General features: G+C 40.8%; 1 protein-coding gene across 3 annotated transcripts; it reads right to left on the bottom strand.

Annotated features, from left to right (window-relative positions):
• Positions 1 to 18,307: 18,307 nt before the first annotated feature.
• Positions 18,308 to 22,965, bottom strand: LOC105279367 (lipid storage droplets surface-binding protein 2). Of its 3 annotated transcripts, none has more exons than XM_011339092.3 (4): positions 22,238 to 22,965; positions 21,048 to 21,427; positions 20,641 to 20,965; positions 18,308 to 20,188 (listed from the first exon to the last, which is right to left on the bottom strand). In XM_011339092.3, exons 2-4 carry the CDS (start codon positions 21,348 to 21,350, stop codon positions 19,950 to 19,952), a joined length of 867 nt encoding a protein of 288 aa, XP_011337394.2. In that variant the 5' UTR covers positions 21,351 to 21,427; positions 22,238 to 22,965; the 3' UTR covers positions 18,308 to 19,949. The 3 variants fall into 3 exon arrangements, with proteins under 3 accessions (XP_011337394.2, XP_011337396.1, XP_011337395.2); XM_011339094.3 differs by having other exon boundaries at positions 20,641 to 20,926; XM_011339093.3 differs by lacking the exon at positions 22,238 to 22,965 and adding an exon at positions 21,683 to 22,176.
• Positions 22,966 to 23,142: the final 177 nt, after the last annotated feature.

Below are 23,142 nucleotides of genomic sequence, written 5' to 3'. Positions count from 1 at the left end.
TAATTGGAACGACCGGGCCCGGCTATTTCTAAGGAGTACATTTTGTGGGACCTAAATCGCGTTCTCACAGCGACCGGCGACTTCCGGCGCCCGCGTTTCCACCCCCATTTCCTCCCCGGGACACAGACGGGGTGTGACCTGCACCCTCCCCCGCATCTCCCGTCTTCCGTTTCACGTGGAGGCGCATGGTAACCGTCGACCCGAAAAAGGAGGAACGCGCCGCATGACTTGAGGGAATAGGACGGCGTTTAAATTTTTTGTTTCCGCGTCGCGTGATTTATGCCGCTCGCGTGCGGCTTCTTGCGACGCCCGCGCCGCTCGTACGTACGTGCAGATCGGCTTTTCTCTTGCACGCGCGACGATGTATCATCGCATACGCGCGTTCTACGTAAGCGGACATTCGGCGGCAAAGAGCGAGATCCCGGAATTATCCAGGAAAAACATCATCGTTGCGTCATTGCGCGGCGGAACAAAGCGAATCGCACGATCGTAATGATGCACGATGTAGCGTTTATTATTTCCGCGTTCTTATCAACCCACAAAATGTATCATGTCGGATACAACGATTTAATCGTGGTATTTAAATTGATCACGCGCAGCGTTTAATATCAAAGCTTATTAAGTTTGATGGACGCTGGAAAAAATTCGCCAGGTAAAGATAGCGCGCTGCTGCACGCTCGTAAATGCATTTTGAAGCCTTCTTGCCTGAAATCGGCCGGTGCTCGGTGGTCATAGATGGTAAATATTAAGGCGCGGTCCATGCGCGAGCAAATTGGCGGACGGTACCGCAAATTGATAGATTATGATTAATCGCTTATCGATCCAACGACTAACTAGCGGCGGATTTTTCAAGGTACCCGCTGCGTCAACGCGCTAGACGCAAGGTAAAGCAAGGAGGAAGGCGATATTGAGAATGATGAACGATGTTTGTGCCGCGAACGGGGTGCTTTTTGCAACGCACGTAGGGAAAGAGAGGGTGGTTGCAGCCGAGTATACATTGCCGGGGATATATTATATCGCTGAGCGGATCATAAACGTGGCCGCGATCATCGTCGTCTTGTTCCGCGCGGTGGTTTGCTCGAATCATCGCGAGAACGAAGCAAAACCTGAACGCACGGCGTCAATTTTAACAGCTACAAAACTCATTCCGTTCTGGAAACGGGCGGTAATCATGCTTTGTTACGCGATGCGTTTATCAGCCACTGCAGAAGCGCATCCAACACACTCGTACAATATTCCATGCACGATATCCACGTTGCTGTGTCATTGTGAAGCCTGAACCAACCGTTCGTGAATCATCTCGGAAAGAGAAAGACCGTGAATAAATATAAAACAATTCTTGACAATATTGAACATCGTATTACCCCATTAGCAGCAACTGATCATATAATTCCATAATATTTCTTATTTTTTATAAAATTATAAAATTATAATGTTTTTGCTTCCACTTATATGCATACGTTAATTTTGTATTAACAGTGTATCTCGCAGAAACTACTCCCTAATATTTTATAAAACGTGTAAAACGCGCAGAGTCGGTCGCAATATTTTCGCCCGTTAGTCAACTCGGTATTACTGAAAACATAGAAAAAGTGTGTGTGTGTGTGTGTATGTGTGTGTGTGTGTGAGTTTAGTATTGCTTTAGTGTTTATTTTATATCATGAAATTTATTTTTCAAGAAATATTTGTGCATATTTTTATGAATTATTATTTTATGTATTCATGAACTTTTTGCAATACTTTCTCACACTCGCAAAAGGATCGATTTGTTATCAAAGTTTTATGTTCATTTTTTATTTTTTATTTAGCTAAATTTATACTTATTTGTTTAATATCTGTACTGTATTTAGGTATATGAATATAATCCTATAAATGTGATTAATAATCGAAGCTATTGAAATATTCAAAAGCTGGGACATGTCTCGAATTTATGTTTTTGAATCCCGACAAAATATAATTGAACTAATGCATTTCAGATCTGCACGCATCCGCTCGAATATGCTAAACTTTTTGATAACATTTTAAACTCGCAATTATAATTATTATAATTTTTAATTAATAATGTTATGTAGAGAATAATACCCGCATTAATGTTCTTGCGTTGAAGGCTAATCTCGCTTAAAGTAGCGCTCAAGGTTGTTGATGTTGTTTTGTGTGCTGGCAATTTCAAAGGTAACTAATATTAATATAGAATTTAATATTTTGACATATATTTTATTATATAGAATTTTTATTAAGAATTATATATATTTTTAAGAATTGTATTATATATATTTTGATTCCATATGACTACTACAATGCGAAAAAGATCTACAACACACTGGAGTATATGTATAATTATGTTAATTTGTTCGGACATGTTTTAGTACATAGTATTCATGTCAATTAAATGACTAAATATGATTTTTTCAACAGTAAGATAATCAGGAAGATTTGTAAACTTATCTTCCGGTGGATTCTGCAATCAACCGATGTCTATATCCTGACCCTTTTTCTCCTCTCAGTGGTTCATTGGAACACTCGCGAAAAAATGGTACTTCCGATACGACTATTTCACGCGACAAGATACGGCACTCACGTTGCGTTGATTTTCGCACGATGCATTTGATAATTATTTGCGAAACTTTTGTGACGCGCGTATGTATTCTCGCTGGTCAATTCAATATCTCTGAAACATAAAGGGAGAGGAAGCAACATTAATTTCATTGTTTCAATTTATAGTTTTGTTAGTTGAAATCGTAAAATATATTCTTCAAGAAATATCTATCTGAATATATTTACGATTTAGCTTTTTCCGTAATAATTTCTACGTTTGCGCGATCATATTCCTCAGCAAATTTTAATGTCAAGTTAAGTTTACTTAATTACATTATATGCATTTACTTAATTAAATTACACATTTATAGTTATTCGTATATTATTAACATCTGTATTATATCTAATTAAATGAACACAGTTGCATACATATGATTGATTAATTACGAAAATTATCGAAATATTCGTGATGGGAGATGCATTTTAGTGACTTTATGTACTCAAGTCCTCATGAAACTTAAACAAATTAATGCGTTCGACGTGGATGGATACGCTGAAATATGCGTTTTGATAATATTTAAAACATTTATTTACATTTATTCAAATATTCAATAACATATTACGTGGAATATAACTTATGTACTTGTAATCGGTTCGACGGACAATATAAAAATGACGAGCCACTTTGCGACTTTATGCGACTTTATGCGACTCGAGATTGTCGGATCTGCTGCAATCTCCGCTAGATTTAAAACTAATTTCTATTACATTTTGATGCAATTGTTAACATAATTGTACAATTTATAATTCTTACATTTGGGTGCGTAACGCATGATACTACGTAGGTATGATCGCGACTACGATGAGAGCTTATCGAAGCATCCGTTAGGGATTAGGAACGCGGCCGCCTATTCGCGAACTCATATCTTTCTAACATCTAATAAATTCAGCGCGGCGCGCTGAATATTACAACGTGCTCGCACCTGTGCAATTTCGACTCTATTAGTTAAAACATGAAGCTTATAGCGCGTTATAAAAATTGATTATGATATGCGCAGTGCGGATGTAAGTCGCGGAGCGTAGTAAGTAGCCGCGGTCACGTGATCACGATGGAACGGCGAACAGAAATCAAATCGTATTATATAAGTATTGATTGAATTTTATTTTGCAGCGCAAAAACAGATTGTCGGTACCTTAAGAGATTCCGTAGCGAGAAATATATTTTAACAGATTGCTACATCGCGTCGATATATTTATACGAGCAGTTCCTATTCTAAAAAAGGCGTGTTAACTTCGTGAAGTTCTTTTTTATTGAATATTGAGGCCTCTTTTCCGCGATGCTGATTGGTTCTCTCGCTTGGCTCGAACTTCGTGTGACTTGAACTTCGTGTTGCGAATGTCAGAATGTCATAGTGGCTGTCAGTGCGGTTATATTAATTTATTATTTCTTAGGAACGTGAAAACGGCAGTTGTCAATTCTGTCAAATTTGTATGGATGAAACATGATGAAATAAATAACACCTTTAACGCCTTTTTTTAGAATAGGATTTGTGTTATTTATTATATAATAAATAATAGTATTATATAATGAATATTATTATTCGAAAACATTATTAATATTGAAAAATAAAATAGCGCGCATATAGCGCGCGCCTGTGGTGCTAGTAGAATAAAAAATAATGATATCAACAGTTCAGGACTAACCGGATAAAGAAAAAATTTCTAAGTGCTAGAACTTTTTCATTTCCGAGTTTACGGTATTTTCAATAGTAGAGAACTCTAGGCAATATAAAAAATAATGATTTCAACAACTCAGAACTTCTCGGAAAAGAAAAAATGTCTACGGGCTAGAACTTTTTCATTTCCGAGTTTACGGTATTTTCAATAGCAGAGAACTCTAGGCAATATAAAAAATAATAATTTCAACAACTCAGAACTGCTCGGAAAAAGAAAAAAATTCTAAGGGTAGAACTTTTTCATTTCTGAGTTTACGGTATTTTCAATAGCAGAGAACTCTAGGCAATATAAAAAATAATAATATCATCAACTCAGAACTGCTCGGAAAAAGAAAAAATTTCTAAGAGCTAGAACTTTTTCATTTCTGAGTTTACGGTATTTTCAATAACAGAGAACTCTAGGCAATATGCCAATTAATAATATAAACATCTCAGAACTCCTCGGAAAAAGAAAAAAAATTTTAATAAATAATAGATGAATATTATTATTCGAAAACATTATTAACATTGAAAAATAAAATAGCGCGCGCCTATGTTGTACTAGTAATAAATAAAAGAAGCATAATTTTATGGTTACTCAATTAGCTTTTCATGTATACAGATTTTCAATACCGCACGAATTTGCTCGCAGGAGTCAATGCGAACTCCCATAAACTCGTATAAGTCTTAGGCTTCTAAAATTTTTTTCCATAGCGCAACCCGCAACTGAGAACGTCTATTTTTTAATCGACAAAACTTAGAATTTTTATATTATATAAAGCATTTCTTGGCAGCGTTAAATGTCGTGTTACCCTAAGAACACAGCAACTAAATATATGATTTTATAATATTCCTTCTATTCCTTGTTATGAAATCTAATATTCCCGTTTAATGGTAAATGGTTTCTGATAAAGAATTTTCATTTCTTTGCAATCAATAAACATAAAGGTGTTCGGAAAGAAATTAACATTTTGTTAGTAAAGCAGACTCCAGGATCCCCTTTAATGCTAATAAAAACGGATAATAATGACGGCTGGCCGGTGGTAATAATCACGCGAGATTAAAACTTTTATGCCACGGCAGATAATTACGACGGATGAAAAAGATGCGGCCGCCCCTTGCGCGTCGAGAGATTACTCGGAGCGACATTCGTTTATTTAATCCACTTTGAGGCGCCGATTTACATAAATTGCGCCCCTCGCGGTCGAATGCAGTCGGAAGAATCACCGAGAATGGTCATCCGCTCAGAAAAACGATCGTGAGAAGAGAGAAAGGGAATCACCGACGTGCCGAAGCGAAGTTTAATTTCTCCTTCGCGGTCGGCTCTCTCGCGAAACGCCGCGAACAAATGCACACACGCTAGATGCATTATTATATCGTGTAAGCTCCTTCCGCTGCCCCGTAATGGCCTTAACGCAATCTATGTAAATCATAATACAAACTAGTTACGTTTTATCGCGTCGTAACTTTCCTCATCGCAGATGCCGGACACAAGAAACGTAATTTATTGCGTAAGATCGTAAATATTAATGCGCGTTTCTTCGCGGGCCTCGATATTCGCGACGGCAACGCGCGGAATGAACGCTTCGGATCACGATTTATTATTGAGTGGCCGATGATAAAGCCGCCGGAGCAAAAACTCTCGCGAACATATAATAACGTCGCGAATATAAAACGCAGCTAATAAACTGCGCTAACAATTATCCGCGTCACCGAAGGAGAGTCTCGAGCGAACGATGCCCTCGGATTAGTCGATTCTGGACAAACGCACCCTGATTCGAGATTTCAGCGCTTCATGTCTCTATCGAGGATGTGGCATCGAGATGCTCGTTCTAACGAGGTAGCTCGCGTAGCGAATTCGATGTATCATTAGCAAGGCGAAAAATTCATGTCCATTTGGAAAATTGCTTCCCGATACAAGGCGGGGACACGGTTCCATCTTTAATTCCGCGCGGGTACAGTCCCTAATTTCGCGAAAATATTGGAGAGGAGCCATCGGATCATTAAGTAAGTACCAATCGTGCACTGCCAAGTGATTGGACGCGCAGCGGAAAATAGAAGAAGACGACGGCGCGGATCCACTGTTCGCTATCGATCGGCCAGGTACACCCGGGCTAATGGCGAGAAAGTGGAAATCGTCGAATGCCTCCGCGCTGCCTCCGGGGCCTCCGGACTTAATTTAATAATGCAGGCTGGCGCGCTGAGTGCCGGTGTAAGAATCGAGGATGGCGCGGAAACGCCGGGAGGATGGATGAAGCGACGCGGGTAACGAGACGCCGCGACGCGCCGCGTCGCGCTGGCTAGAGAATATTTCATCGGCTCGTTGTTCCATGTCGAAGAAAGGACGCTCCTCGGCTTGCTACGTGCTTAACGACCGTGCGTCAAAGAGCTTCCGCCACCAAGTACATCGCGAGATATGTACGGAGAACTGTGTATCGCGCTTTGCGCGCAAAACTTAGCGACAATCAGAGGGAACGAACGCTCGTTGTTCGTTGCATCGCGCGTAAAATTGAATTGGGGGGTGTAGACATGCTCGGTTCTTGATAATTATCTGAGACGTGTTCAAAGACGTATTCGAATCGTTTCAGTTGATGCATCGAGAATTTTTTTGCGGGTATCTGAGAATGGAAGAATGCTTGCTGGAGACCCGAGAACCGTTTCCTTCTGTCACGACATCATTATATGTTGTAAGGGATGGTGTGGCAGGTATCCAGTATAACATAATATACTCACTACAGAAACCCGTTGCCAATATCCGAAACACAATACGCAATCCATCCGAACACTTCGACTTCTCAGGACGAACTGATTTTTCGGCAGCCTTCTGCGGCTATCAAACTTACACCTCTAATTACTCTTTTGTCGACATTACTTCAAAATCGTGTCGCGAACCATCTGACACACACACTGCATCCGTCATACATCAATCTCTTACAATGTATTTTCTTTTTGCGAAAGTTTAATGGAAATATGCAACTGTGTTCGAATTCGCACGCACTTGCAACTTTCAAAATATGTCGAACATGTGTATTATCATAGAAAAATGATTTCCTCAGATACATAATATCATTTGTTCATTTCAGTCAAATATAAGAGTAGTTACATTCGATATATACGTCACATAAATGTTCCCATAAATATTCCCGCAAGTGGTACTCTAGTCTTTTACAGGGCCATCACGATTTCCTCAAATAAAACCTTTATCAATAAAGAAAGGAGTGGTTTTGAGAAAATGGAAAATTTATGGCCCTTTTTATGTTAAGCCCCTGCTGATGTAGTTCAATGAAACTGCAAAAGTTCCCCGGTTGCGGAAGTGACGCTTTTGCATCGCTGGAATTGTGAAAGCACCCGGAAGTGGTATCTAATCCTGACGAGATGCGGAGCGCGCGCAATCAGCCGCGCTGTCTTAAATAATACAACCGAATGCGTATCCCGCCCTCGTAACGCGATTAAGAAGTTTACGCGCCATTCTTACGGGGTGACTTCTGGTCTCTGTAACATTACTTTTTAACTTTTCCCTGCGTAATTGCGCGCGTGCTTTCTTCCTCTTTTTCTTTCTTTCTCTCTCTCTCTCTCTTGCACGCAGTCAGATGAAATTTTAATTCCGGCCGCGGATCCCGAGATTGGAAGTGACGGGCGAGAACGGGCAGCGAGCGTTCTTGAGTTTCGCGTCGATAAATAAAGCCGTACCCACGCGATCCGCGTAAATAAAATTACGCTGCGTTATTGCGGCGCGCGTTGAGTCGCTGGAAATTGCAACGTTACGTTGTACTTACATATTATACGAACACGGACTGACTGTGAACCAAGACAAATCTCTTGACAAAAGTTATCGCCCGATGTACGCGGTAGCATGAGTAAACAAAGCATCCTTGTTCTACTTGTATAAACATGATATTTGAAATATGAAGTTTACAATAGAGATTCAGACAAATTATTGAGGGACGAGATATTTGTAAAAAAGCAAACTCTTTTCAGCATAAATTATAATAACCGAAATTCGAGCTATCGTTCGTTCGAGGTATTAAAGTTCTTGTGTGTACGAACTAAAATTCTGTAAATAATTTGTTATTTAATATTATATTGGCGTTATGAATTATTTAATTGACTCGAAAAGTAGTTGCATAATCACGTCGATACGTAACGTTCGCTGTTGTGTCAACGTGTTTCGTTTGAGAATCAGATATTAAACGAAAGTGATCAGTCTCGCTCATTTTGGTAAAAAAATGCTCACCCGAGCATTTTTCTTTACCTGAATTGCATTCTCAAATCAAACGAGTCTCGTCCGCGATTTGCGAAGAGCGGAACCGAGAAACCGAACGGGAAACACTCATCGAACTGCAACTGCGAGCGCGCCTTTGATATCCGCCCAAGTAACCGCGGTCTCCCTCGTTTTGCTTCGGTGTGGCCGGATGGGGTGAGAGCCGTCAAGAGGAGGCTTTCGGTACTCAGGCTTACGGTTGCCTTTCGATCCTCCTCATCGTGCCGAGCGGATGCCGGACGTGGTCCCGATGTGCCAGCAGGACGCTTTCGGCGGTACCATTTTTCATCCCCCATGGACCTGGGAAAAAAGTTTAATTGTTCCGACCGACCAAATAAATCGTCCGCGGAAATACCCGCGGCTATATCCAAGTCCGAGCTTCTTGCTCCGCGTCTCGCGGAACCCCATATACTTCGCCCCGACTTCTTCCCGGCGAACTTTTCGCTCGCCACGGCAGCCGCAGGAAAGCTACGCAGGAACAAATTAATACGGGCGTCTCTCGTAACGGACCCGCTAAAGGTTTCCGATAACGACGACGATGACGATACCGATTTCCTTTCCACCCCCGTGAAAACGCCGCTCGAACGGAACGAACAAGAAAGTTTCTCGCCACCCCTTCTCACCGCTCGCGACTTCTCGCGAGGCGTCGTTGATTGTGAGCTTTTTTACACGCGGAAGTTCGCGCCCAGTTAAGTGATAGCGGTCCTAATATCGTTTTTTTGAAGCCGCTCGAGCCGCAAAGTTCGACGCACAGTGCATGCGACCACTTAACGCAGCGTGCTCCCGCTTTTCTTCCCACCCCCGGCGAAAGCATTAACGTCAGGATTTTATTTCGCGCGGACGCAAAAAGCCAAGTTGTAAATTGATTCCCGTCTGTTGAATGAATTAAGGGACGGAAGGGTCAGAAATAGAATAGAGTTCGGAAACTCTGACTTCCAGCCTACTCTCCCTCGGACAAAAAAAAGAGCCTCTTTCGTGCGCCTGATATAAGGTTAACTATAATTACGGAGCTTAATAAAAGCAGGGATATTAAACGAATAAGAGACAAGAATACGGACGAAAAGAGATAACTTTACTGTCTTTCATTAATGCGCACATCCTGGTCCATTAAACACACTCCGGATTTTCTTGGACTTTATAAATGTTCACGACAATCGTATGATTTTTAATATTCGTGCGTTAAATTACACGTTGCAAACTACCGAGCACGAATAGCGGCAGCTTAAAGAAGAAGATTCGAAGCGAAAGTCGCATTCCGCACGAACGAAAGAGAAATAGCGGTGCATCGATCCTCAAAACGAGCTCGCGTTTTGCGTGCGCTTTGCTTCGCGCGAATGCGTACGCGTCGCGTATTAATCGCGAAACGGAACGGTAAAGCAAACGGGGAAGCGTCGACGTGACCATAAGCTCAAGTCCATGGGGAAAAAAATGTAAAATTTTGTCGATGCGGCGAATGTCACGGCGCGAAGTGCTACCGGTCGACATCGGCGTTGCGCGCACGTGGAAAAACGGGCCACGACGAATATTTGAATAAATAAATATTAAATAGCAAAGAGAGAGGGGTACGGAGAGGAAGGAGTGGAGGATTGTGCACGGGTTGAGTGCAAGGGGTGGCGGCGGAGACGTCTATCGATCCTCACAATTTGTCGCGGTGAAATTACGCGTAACGCGTCGTCGGTGCATACGTTCGTAAGAGATAAAACGGAGAGCTGACAGCATTTTCATTTAACGTGTTGTTAATGATAATATGTGAAATTAATTATGTGCTGCTGTAAACAGAAAACTCACGAATCGGATATCGATTGCACGATTGTACAAATTGTGAATTATTTCTATTAGTTGATGACGATTTGTCAAACGCGGGGCTCCAGTATAGAAATATTAAGTTAGCGCAAAAGGTTTATTGTGTTGCAGTACTATCATGCAATTTATTAATTTTAAGAACTCAGAGTTTCTTAAATCTGGTATACAAATATTTATTCTAGATAGAAGAAATGAATTAGAGCCAATGATGATTATATAAATTAAAACTGATTTTAAGACCTTGTATAATTCTGTCTTTTCTATAATATGATAAATACGACGAACCTTGCACTAATTTAATATTTAACGACACATACATATAAATTATATATAAGTCTTAATTATGTTTTACTTGGAGACATATTAAGTTATAAGCAGATTTAATAATCACACAATGCAAAATGTTGACTCTCCGATAATCCTCGACGTTTTAATTCTAAAAATATTTCACGGTCTTCACTTAAGATACCTAATTAAACAATCGCGACATACAGTTATTTTGCTTTTAAATTTTCGCAAAAAAAACAAGATCGCTTAAATTCATTAAAATACATGCACTAGCACTTAACGCGATTGCGAGTGCATATCCCATACGTCGTGCAGACAATGTTCGGGTATTCGCGTAGCGAACAATCACGGCGAATCCGCGAACCCGGAGTTTTTATTCGGCGATATATTCTACTTGTTCCCATGCTTCTCTTTTTATTATCGTAAACTTTAATGACGTTTGTCTCCTAACAGATCCCGTGCTATGCGTTTGTACTCCCGAATTCAAATTGGGACAGCTGCTATTTCACTTCCAGTGCATTAACCGTACATCGTTTAGAGGCGAGCTGACGGTGAAGCTTTTACGCCCGACATTTTGCATGATTTTACGTGTCGGCGGATTCGCCACATAATAACCGCGAGCTCGCGCAAATTTTAATTACACATTCACAGCGGGATTAAACTATCCGAAAAAAATATATTTGCGGAAGAAGAGAGCAACTAAATCGCGATTTTTATCTAAGTTCACGAAGTACGAGAGATATAGATTGATTTACATTACACTTGATTTCTTCATTAATTTCGTATTAAAAAGAACTAAATTATTTTATAAAATTTTTTGTTATTTTATAAAAAGTTATAGCTATTTCTGAAGTACGCTAACTACAAATTGCACTATTGCTACTATAAGCAATAAAATTGAGTATACTAATAGCGATAAAATCCATGTTCCAATCACGATATTCTGTCTGAAATCTGTCATGCTTGGAATCTCTTGTGTAAAACCTTAGATTCGATTGTTTTTGCGTTTCCTTGATTTTTTAAATCGTACTTCTCTTGTCGCACATTTCATGTCAATTGCTTTCAATCTCACTTCACTTATACGTTTTATTTGCATTCGCGACAGAATATTATTGTTAACTATATTCAAGACTATTTATGTCGAAACATAATTCTCACTTCACTGCACTTTACTTCAGTCCTGACGTGTGATCTTTCACACTATGTGTGTAGTTGCTTCGCACTATAACGGTGAAGATTATTTTAACAATGCTTTATGGATATTGCTCTACAATATATTTGTAAGATTGCTTTGTAATATCTATGCAAAAATTATTTGCGGGTTGTATTAATGACTTTAATTTTATCGTATTTTAAACATGTCTTTACGCGATCTGTAATCTAAGATGTGATCTTGAAATCATATTCGCGATAAACGTGCCTATCAATGTAATAAATGAGGTAGTAAAATAAAATTACGTATTTAAATTTCATAATTAATTATATTATTTAATATTCAATTAAAAATTTTGTTATATAGAATATTATTTGAACCCATCTAGTCGCGTTAATAGCTAATACACAAGAATAATGCGCAATCTTGAACTCAAGGTTGTTGATATTTAGTAATATACTGACCATTTCAAGAATACATAACATAGGTATAAAATATAATATTTTGACATATATTTTTATTATACGAAATTTTCATTAAAAATTATAATTGTACATTTGCATCTCTGACTGATGTAATACGAAAAACAGACTCAACAAACTAGAGTGCATGCATAATCGCCTTAATTGCTCCCATTAGTTTTAATACGGAATGTTTATGTCAATTAAATGAATAAATAAGAGTTGTGTCAACAGTAAGATTAAAAACATTTGTGGACTTATTTTCTAGTAATATTTTTATAGTATATATTTTTATGCAACAATTAAATTAATACGTATTACGATATCATTTACAGTTTACGTAATTATTAAGAATCTTAATATTAGTAATGCAATAAATCATTAATAAATTTTGAAGATAGAAAGTATTTTTTATGCAAATCTATTTAATATTGCAAATTTTGAATATTTTTATCAAAAATTACAATGGCTTAATTGCATCAACAGCAATTTTATTTTGGCATACTTGAGGCGAGCTAAAATAAATATATGATCGTACCTATCTTTTGTGATCATAATCATGAATATTTAATATCTGAATAAATTTAAGTTTTCAATTGCAAGGAACATATAAACTGTCGTAATATTTCTACCAATAGTGTATAAAATAATACACTTCAATAAGTGAAAGTAACCGATAACTGAGGAAGAAGCGATGCAACAACGAAAGTAGCTTCTTTCTCTAAGAATGAAATATTTAAGAGCTACTTAAGATGACTATTTAAAATGACATTGTTCCAATTTTCCAATGTCGGCATTTTACTATACGCGTGTCTGTAGTTTAAATACTGGAGTACCATCGAAATGATTGATCATGTTACAACGTCGTCGCGAAAGCGCGAGCAAACCGCGCGTAGAGATACGTGTATGTAACCCTCGTCAGTTTCCTTCGACGTTATCGAATTCGCATTACTGTGTTTGCAAAAAAGACAAGGAAAGAAAGAGAAGAAGAAAAGAGAAACTTGACGGCGATATTACTGGATCCGCGCGTAAAAGTCGCGCGATACGATATCGATCCTGACTTTGCGAGTGACTCGGCCGGTTGTGCATCCAGTATTGATCACTCGGTAGTAAACGTAGTACGCGCGTCGGCACTGTGGAAAATAGCATATTCATAAGTACGGCTCTACGACTACAACACGCGGCGTCTTGAATATATACGGGGGACAGAAAAACACGCAGCGAAAGCCGGTCATGCCGCATAATTGCCGATAATAAATCGGCACGATTTTCCAATACGTCTTCGCGTATAAACGCGGACGTAAAAAAAATATTCATTGCCCGCCATTTATTATATATTAATAAAATATATATAAATGCCGTGCAAACAAACAGGAGTGAAAGCAAGAGAAGACTTGGTCCGCGTTTTCCACAAACGGTTGTGCATTCGCGTTACAGAAGCAATGAATCAAGAATTAAACACACTCCGTTTATATTTGATAGCTTGATGCAGTCTTTTTAAAAATAGGCCGCGATAAATGTGTCGGTAACTATCCAGGCATGCTTGCTGCACTAGGTTAACATCAGAAAACTTGCGATTTATCGGATGCGTCCGACAATGTAAAAAATTTTCATCTATTAATCCTTTGCCTTACTATTTTTCTCGTTGCTGCGCGAGATACAGTTGACTATTTAATTCGCGTATATTCGGTCAAGCATCCGATGGATAAGCGCTTGTCATTTTGTATTTACTTTTGTCCATTGATTAAATTCATAGATGTATTTTTACAAAAAGGGACTTAATATTATACAGGATTTAAAGAACATGAATAGAAATAAATTATTTCTCATAGATTAAACAGTTATGTATACTTCCATATTAAACATTGCAACCACAAGTCTCTCTCGTGTTTTTCAGTCTTGGTCTGTAATCTGCAGCACGAATGTCACTCGTTATTGTAAGACAAGGGTTTAAAACTGCATCCACACGCGTTTGTGGGTTTTCAAGCGGGGGGTGGCAACCGAAGAAACATTCAGCTTGGTATCCCGCTGTGCCGTTTTGCTGAAACATTTATCGCCACGTCAGCCGGTGGCCGCCACGGTTTTTCTTAAATACTATTATTTACAACAGGAGCTTCGTGGTCCCGTGCTACGCGCTGGAGAACGCGATTCCGTCCGTTGGACGCTGTCCAAGAAACGTCCAGCACGCTTTTTCAGCGGTCGTCGTCGGTCGCGCCACGGTGCAAAAAGAAAGAAGGGCACAGGGGCAGGAGAGGGCGATGAAATGCGCTCGCACGTTATGTGCATACACGCTAAGGTCGGTGGTTGGATAAGGGACGCCACAGGTTGCACACTGCAAGAGTCCGTTTCTTGCGCGGCGCCCGCGATGAACGGCACGGCCGCGGGCGCCAGCACACTCGCATCACATGCCGGTTGATGCATGTGAGAGAATGATTGCATGGCAAACCAGAAGAATCCATCAGAGGATCAGCCAGTTAGTGAACCAAGCTCGGTGACCGGATGAAATCGTTTGTGATCCAAGGAAGTGACTTGTCTCCTTGTCATCACGCGACAAAATTAAACGAGCATAGTCGATGGCTAATTAGCCGGATGTTGAGTATTGCACAACATTGGGAATTAAAATAAATTTTACGCAACGCGGAAGATCTTGGACGCTGAAGAGACGCGAGAGTAGTCATTGGTCATTATTAATTTTAGTAACTTTTTCTGCACGAGTTGTTTTTTGTTGGACGCATCGCCTGAAGCTTTTCCGGGCGACGTGTCCGCAAATTGATAGCTTCAATTAACGAACTGTATATTTAAAAAATGTACACGCGCACACGCACCGACAGAACGATAAACGTCTCCCCGGTACGAAAGTCAATTTCAACTCGCTTAAGGAATCCATCAGCGGTGCTGTTTACTCGGTGTGCACGCGCATCTGTGTATCGGTAAATAGCCGTACAGATACGCGGTATCTTCTCCGCGGTGTACGAGGCTGCATATATAGCGCGGCGATACGAGCGGAGTAGCGAGCGCGGTATAGCTGCGGAAGAAGGCATCGACCTGCGGCTTTTATGAAGATAACATCTCTGCTTATGAAGCATAGCTTATCTGCCGCCCCGCCATAGATCTTTCAGCGGGTTGCGCGGAGGTAAATTCCCCCTTCCCCTCCTCTTTCCTGCCGCCCCCGCATAACCAACCAACCGCGGCGGGACCGCCTTTCCATAATCCATTATAGTTTCTAAAACGGCCCGCAGCCACCGAGAACGGCAAGAAACGGGCTGTTTACGGGGGTTGCAGCGACGGCACCGGCTAAAACTCGCATGAACACGCGAAACCCTCCCGTGTCTCGCGCGCGAATATGCGTGGAAACCGTGGAAACGATGATTTACTCGCGAGTTACCGTTTGGTATCCGCGGTTTTTCAGCTGGTGGTACTGGTATCGTTGATGGAACCTGGACCGCGAGTCTTCGCGACGAGCAATTGAAACTTCCGCTTTCTTCGTCGCTGTGCACTTTGCCCGCACTCGCGAAATTGTTTCTTTGTTTCTTAATGCCGGGACGAGGGTAAGTTAGATAGCGTCTGAACTTCTCTTGCTTTTGCCGTCTCTTTGCCGTTTCTTGCGGTTTGAGGAAAGATGGGTCATTCGATTTTCCCTTGAAAATGAAAAAGATCGTATTGGTATCTGCATGGGCTGCGAAAAATATTCTTATCACACCGAGCGTACGTTGAAAGTACGTTCAAAAAGTTCCGCGGAATTATTTGAAGTGCTGCGGACGCCGAGATCCCCGAGGGATTAAAAAAGAAATTTTTATAGCGGTAATACACTTTAAAAAGTCCCTCTCCCCGGTCCTGTAAAGTATCGATGGCGTTAAAGTCTTGACATATCTTGAAAGTCTTCAAACTTTCTAAAGGTCTGAGAATTTATGGCTACGTGAACGCGCGCAGTCGCGCGCACACACTCAAAAGCTCTCGCGTGAACAAAAGGGTTTTGAAATCGATAATTTCGAAGCTGTCGGAAATATTGATAGCCTCCAAATGCAAGCAAAGTGAGGAAACGCTTGGAATCTGAAAGGATTCTTGACACAGTGTGTATATTTACAACACGTGCGCAACGAGCTAAGTAATGTTAAACGATACTTCGATGATAAAAGCGAGACATCCTCGCAGTTATTATTTCTTTGGATATAAACTTACTTGTCGAAAGAACAAATACATTTTCGAGGGAATGCAATTTATTAATTTACTGCCGTCTTACCGCCACGTTTACGTGACGCTGCAGATGAGATTTGTTCGAGGATAACGTGGAATATCTTAAAAGACATTTATGAGCTTCAATGTCCGCATTTATCACTGGAGACATATGGGCACTTTCAGTGTTGCTGCAGCATCGTCGGCTCTCAAACTACGAAACGTGACAGAAAATGCCCAGAGCGATGTGCAAAAAGATGCAACTGCAAAAGGGAAAAATTATCAGTGTGGACAGAATTGAAAAGCTCATTTAAATTCAGTGCTCAATCACACCCTCGTTAAATCTCTCAACGAAAAATAAAATCCATCATATCTATCTTCCCAATTGTGTGACAAATTTGCGCAGGAACGATGTTTCGTCTCAAATGGTGATGCCGAAAGTACAAAGGGGGAACCAAGCAGAGGCACTTGGGAACTGCTGTTTCGCATGTCGCAGAGCACTCTATTTCCAATTTTCCGAAGTATCCTTCGCGCATTTACAACTCGGTATAATGCGTACGCGAGCAGCGCCGCTTCAGCATTAAATGGTCATTTCTTTCTCTTTTCGCAGCGCGCTACACCCATCAAACCGCATTCCTCGAAGAAGTTGCAGCGTGCTGCAACGTCCGCCTGCGTACACGCGGCCGTGTGGAATAGAGTAGAGTCGAGATTATCTGCGAGAGAGCACGTTAATGAAAAGACGTCGGTCCGCGTTCGCGGATGCTGCGCCGAAGAGGACGGCCGGGCAAGATGACGCTTTAACAGGCGTAGAGAAGCGCGCGTTGACTTCCGATGATTAATGTGACATTATATTGTCCGTTACATACGCATAAACCACGGACACGCCGGTGTACCGCGCTTTACACACCACGTAATAAAGGATAAACTTTAATGAGTAAGTGATGAGCAAGCAGATGCGTCTGACATAAACGCCCGTCGTTGCGTGGTCTGCAGCCTGCTGGAAAAATATCTACTTCAACGTGATAGAAAGGAAAAATATCCTTTTTTAAAGAGCAAGATCTGATGCGAACATTGCGTTCTGAAAGAGTCTACTCGTCCGCAAATAATGGACACGCTCCGCATCGCAATAAGCTCGACAAGTTGATTATTATGTAACATATATATCGAGGGAGTTCTTATTTAGTCAATAGATGTATAAGATGTATTTTTATATTATAATATAAGTATATTGATCTCTTGATTAAAAAAAAATTTTTATCATTTTGAAACACGAAGTTAACAATATATCATTAAGAAAACTTTTCCTTTGTTGTTCCGGCTGCTCTCTCTTTATAGTTTTCCGAGGATTAATCTTTCATCTGGCGAAAATACTCGCAACCATTTCTGATCTCAATTTGATCATCCTCTCAAGTAAGTCTTCGGTCGCGGCGGGTTTCGAGAATGCGAAACGATCACGATGAAGACGGCAAGATCCGGAAGTCTCGGTTCCGTCAGCTTCGCCGGCGCGTATCTCTCTCGGCTGCCAGCTTACCGCCGGATGTTCCGCGTATGCGATGGAATCGCATCGCTTCATTCTCGTTTTCCGCAGGTCACCGGGAGGGTAACGTGATAAATGCTCCGACACTGACATCAGAAAAATACACTGCCGTTTCTTCAACGCCGCTGCCCCTTATCTCCCGGCTTGAGACCGATTCTCTCTCACTCTCTCTCTCTCTCTCTCTCTCTCTCTCTCTCTCTCTCTCTTTCTCCCTGAGAAATGACCGGTTTACTGAAAAAAGCGGTCAGTTCGGATTTTTACATTGGCTGTTTACGTCTATTTCGCTGTAACGGACTTGAGATTGCGAGCGCGATTGTGAGCGTGCAGAAGCAGGATTGATCGCGCGGCTGTTGTAAAACGGGATAAATAAATACATCGCGATGGCAATAAAACATTTTTTTTCATTTTTCAATGTACATCTTTTTTACAGTGTATACAAAAATGCATCGGTAAGTACAGAAGACAATAGTGGACTCGTGTGTCATTTGTTAGTGTAAGCATTTACAATCATATGCAATCTGTCCGCTTACGAATCATTTGATATTTTCTCATAAATACAGCGCAGAAATCTGACAGATGCATACGCGAATTTACTGTAAAATTTCTCAGAAATTCCCGCGCTCTGATTATAATGCAATTTTTGTACTATGTTCATTCCACGCTTTCTTTTTTTCCGTATTATTGACACAGTAGAAAACTTTACACTTTCATGACGCAATCACAAATTAACACATCAAATAAACTATATAAGTTAGAATAATTTCTTCTCATCACAGTCGTTACAGATAAAATCTTGATATTCAATGTTGCTCTTTTCAATTTAACTTTCGCGATTAACGCGGGACACGTATTGCACATTATGTTTCATTATAGAATATACTAACTATTCTACATCCTTTCTTCTAACTGCATATAAAATGCTACACTATCCTCCTGGGATCGATTGTGCTTACGGTTAACATCACATCTTGCAACAATAATTATTTGCATAAAAAAAGAGAGACAAACTTTTTATATAAATCTATAATTAACAAGAAGTATTAACAAGTATAAGTAAGGTATTATTAAGCGCTCGAGAGTCACGTGCAAGTGCAAGTACCGCGCTTTTCGGATACGCATACCTGTGATCACAGAAAAACAGGGTACGAGAAGCGCGGTTACACCTATGTAAAGCACGTAAAAGCGAATCTACGAAAAGTATCGCGCTGCGTTCTCCAAGCAAGAACGCCGATATGATCGCTTCGATGATTCGCATTCGCGTTCTGACCGATTCATTGTCACGTTAACGTACAGTTCCTTAATAATATTAACTAGAATAAAAATCTGAATGTGTAACATGATGATTAAAAAACGACGTATATAATAGTTAAACACATATATAAAGATAAATGAGACCCAAAACTGCACACATTCTTCTTTTCGGTGCATTTCGGTGCAGTTTTGAAGTATGAAAAGATAAAACATGATATCGCAAATGTGCAGGATGTTTCGCAGCGTTCGTGATTAATGTAAAATATTCATTGCATTGATGTAATATTTTACATTCGTAATTCTAACGTTTACATCGATTGCGGAACGTCCTGCACACGTCAGAAGATATAAAACCGACGTTAAGCCTTCGCAGAGAATTACTTTCCAAAATTTCGTCTCCACTTCTCTTGAGAAACGGCAATCGCCGGGTTACTTAAAAACTCGGCAATATGCAAATACGACGAGATATTATGAGAAACGGTGTCGTATATCATGACCGAGAGGAGCGCCGCTCTCTTTTTCCCTTCTCCTTTTTTTAATCCTTTTCCGTCCGCGCGTGGAATTATTCCGCGAATGTTCACGCGTTTCACGCATATTAAGTAAAATTCGCAGTTTGCAAGTGAAATGTATTCATCGAGGGGGGCGGCGGTAACTCTCGTAAAAGTGATAAAAAATAGTCGGACTCCTCAAGTGTCATTGCGTGCGCACGAATTATTGCAGACTAGAGCAGCGTGTCCTCTTCTCCTCTTCTTCCTCCTCCTTCTCCTCTTTTCTAATACGAGAACAGGCAGTCGCTGAATAATTTAAAGACGAAGTTCACCACCGATTCGAGAAACCTGACCGCTTGGATTACTACGAGCGCGTGCAGCACCAAAATAAGTATCTCTATCTTATACATGTGCTGCAGCCTCTCCATCAGCGCGTAATAGATGCGTCGCGACGCCCGGCTGCTGAACTCGCTCAGCCTCTCCATCGTGTGGTGTAACTTCACGTGCTCACTGCACAATTTCTCTACAAACGGAAAGCGTCATATTAATTATACATATCGGCAAAAAAGTGTGCATTCTTTCCAATTAATTGATGATAATATCACGATTGTGTAATTTTCTTGACGTCATATACAAGTTATGAAAAATTGATCGCCATTAACATTGATTGTGTGACTCATATCTGAGCTTTAGAAAAATCGACTTATCTCACTCGACGAAGAAAATGTAAATACAAATATTACTAAATGTGTATACAAAATAAATAGTGTGGAAAATGTATTACATGAATTAATTATTAGTCTTATGAACTGTGCCAGACTTGGCATCTAAGAGGCCACTTTGAAAACTAAGAAAAGGAAAAATCAAATATGCGGAAAAACGAATTATGTTTCGCAAATCGTATATTCTTAATCAATATTTCCAATTCCGTCACGTCAAAGTTAACATGCCGTCAACGTACGAAGGAAACGTTACCTGTATCAGTGTGAACCTCCTCCTCTGGTGGCGGTAAGTACTTGTCCAGCATGATTTCTGCGAGATCGGTGGTATTGTCGACGGTCTTTAGAATATTAATACCCGTCTCAGTCGACATGACTTTGTCCGCCTGCTGCCAGCTGTAGACTCTCAGGTAGTGAACCTTGTAATACGTAAGCAGTGTCATGATCCTCACTCTCTGCTTCGTTTCCTGCTTCAGAACGGTAAAGGTCCTCACCGCGGGACGGAGACGTTCGGATACGATGGACTTGGTGCGGTTGAGTATCTGCATGAAAGAAATGTGTATAGAGTATGGTATATATTTCTATACATCATACATTACATAATATATTTCTCTCTTGATATAAATATCCAACAGTAATCCACGTACGAGCAGAAAAAGTTACCTGTTTAGGTTCCTCCTTGATAATGGGCAGCTTTATTTCAACGAAATCAATACCCTGACACAACGTTTTGTCGAGCGTGTAGATCGGCTTCTCCATCAGTCTGGCGACCGGCAGGGATTTCTCTATCATCGTGTTCACCACGCTCTCGACAGTGTCGAAGGCCCAGTTGACGAATGTGTTCGCGCCCTTCACGCGCTCGTACACCTCCGTGGATTTGTCCCACAAATAATTCACGCTGGGTATCTTACGAGCACGGTCGACCGCTTGGATACGGTAAAACTGATCTGTGAGTTCCGTGTCCATGGCTGCGATCGAGCCGAGACTTCCTTCTCCTGGATAAGACAGATCCTTTGGTCCTTTGTTTCGCGCGGCAGCAAAATCTGCAATAAAGAGAACAAGATTAAAAGTCTGGATAGAAAGCAGCAAGCACTGCGCTGATGCATGATCAGCGACGAATTAGCTTCTACTCTATTTCTGCACGTCTCATGGATTCGCCTTTGTATTTCACAAATAATAGAAATGCATTTACATTCTTCTAATATTTTAGAAGCTCATATCAAATGTTAATTTTGGTGCTCCGATAACTAAAGTAAAACTTCAATCGTAAACTGAATCTTGTCAAACGGATTCTTTACCTCAAGAAACAGAGGAGAAGAACAAAGAAACGCACATGTCGTTACGCGAGCCTGACGTAGTAAACTACTTTACATAAATTACGGTAAAAAATAAAAAGAGAAATAATCCAGGGATGCGGAAATAATTGTTTCCACGACACCGTTGCAATCAATAAAACATTCCTCGGCGTCGGCGTTGCATCATAATCGTCGTGATGACATTAGCTCCGAGGCACGTTGCAGCTGAGCAAGAGAGACACTCGCGATCTCATAATCACTGACGCAATTCCCCGTTTGCAGTTTGCCGTTCGCGTTTTCCGGCGAAAGAAAGGATGAATCGAAAGGAACATTCAAACGCAACGATCGAGTGCGATGTCACAACGCGATTGGAGCACAAAGCCGTACCAGCCGTAGGAGCACGCGTGGCCTAGTCTACTACGTCTCATTGTTGCGCGACCGATCGACGGCAACGTGCGAGGGAGCACCGCAAGATCAATGTCACGGGCGCAGAATTGACAGGTGGTGCAGACCGCAGCCAGGTAAATCAAGGTAAACCGGATGTCGGCTGGCACTCACCTGACAGTGAACGTTGTGAGTCCACACGAGCCTTCCTTCGGTCGGAGCTGCCCTGCGTGCTACTCTGCGCGTTTTCCCTTCCTTCCTCGTCGTCGGGATCCCTCTCCACGATCGGCCGCTTGTACCTTGATCCCTGACTCACACGGCCTCGTTCGACGAAATTTGTTTACTGCGATCGCAGCCGCGATCAATTATATATACACTTTCCGATCCGCCCGCGCGCCTGCCGTGAACCCTCTGTCATTTCTCACTACCCGACAACATCCGCCGGAGATACAGCACACTGCCACGAGATCGTGCTGCCGTTGCTGTGGATTGTTCTTGATGTAGTATACGAATGTATACTACATACTAGTTGCTACTGAACGAGTATACGTCGGTAACGAAACGACCGAGACGGTCTGCACCGAGGGAACGTATTGATCCGAGAGTAGACTTGAACTCGTTTCTGTAAGTTTCCATCCTTTGATTAAATAGGTCTTCGATCAAAAGAAGATATCAGTCAGAAAAATGTCATTCAATTACTCATCGTTTGATTATGGATGTAAACAGTCCTTGGAAAGTAAATGCAAAAATGTTGAATTGTTTCTTTAGAGTCTGATTGCAAAGTTTTCACTAGCAGAAGAATGTACAATTATTTCAGTATATAAATGTTTTTAATGATATTTTATATTTCGCACTTTTCTAAATAGAATGTTCAGAGAGAAGCAGAGTACATTTTCTTACAGTACCTCCTTTGGCAAACTTGGATTCTGTTTTCCTCTGCGAAAACTGAATATCTTGGTTCAATTTTCATTTTTCGAAGCAGTCGGAAGTAACAAAGTGTCACAAGCAACGTTTCCTTCAAAATTATATTTTATATGTGTATATAGAGTATACATTAGAATATTTTTTACAAAATATAT

This window comes from Ooceraea biroi, chromosome 1 (genome assembly GCF_003672135.1).
Source record: "Ooceraea biroi isolate clonal line C1 chromosome 1, Obir_v5.4, whole genome shotgun sequence".
NCBI lineage: Eukaryota > Metazoa > Arthropoda > Insecta > Hymenoptera > Formicidae > Ooceraea > Ooceraea biroi.
The sequence above is the reverse complement of the archived record's forward strand: the minus strand, read 5'-3'. Positions and strand labels throughout refer to the sequence as shown.

Bases quoted from the DNA above. Each gene is read 5' to 3' on its own strand.
- LOC105279367 (XM_011339092.3), bottom strand. From the start codon at position 21,350: ATGGACACGGAACTCACAGATCAGTTTTACCGTATCCAAGCGGTCGAC. The intron at 20,966-21,047 runs GTAACTTTTTCT...TATGATGTATAG, and splicing joins TCAAGGAGGAACCTAAACAG to AAATATATACCATACTCTAT. The intron at 20,189-20,640 runs GTAACGTTTCCT...TTCCGTTTGTAG, and splicing joins GGAGGTTCACACTGATACAG to AGAAATTGTGCAGTGAGCAC.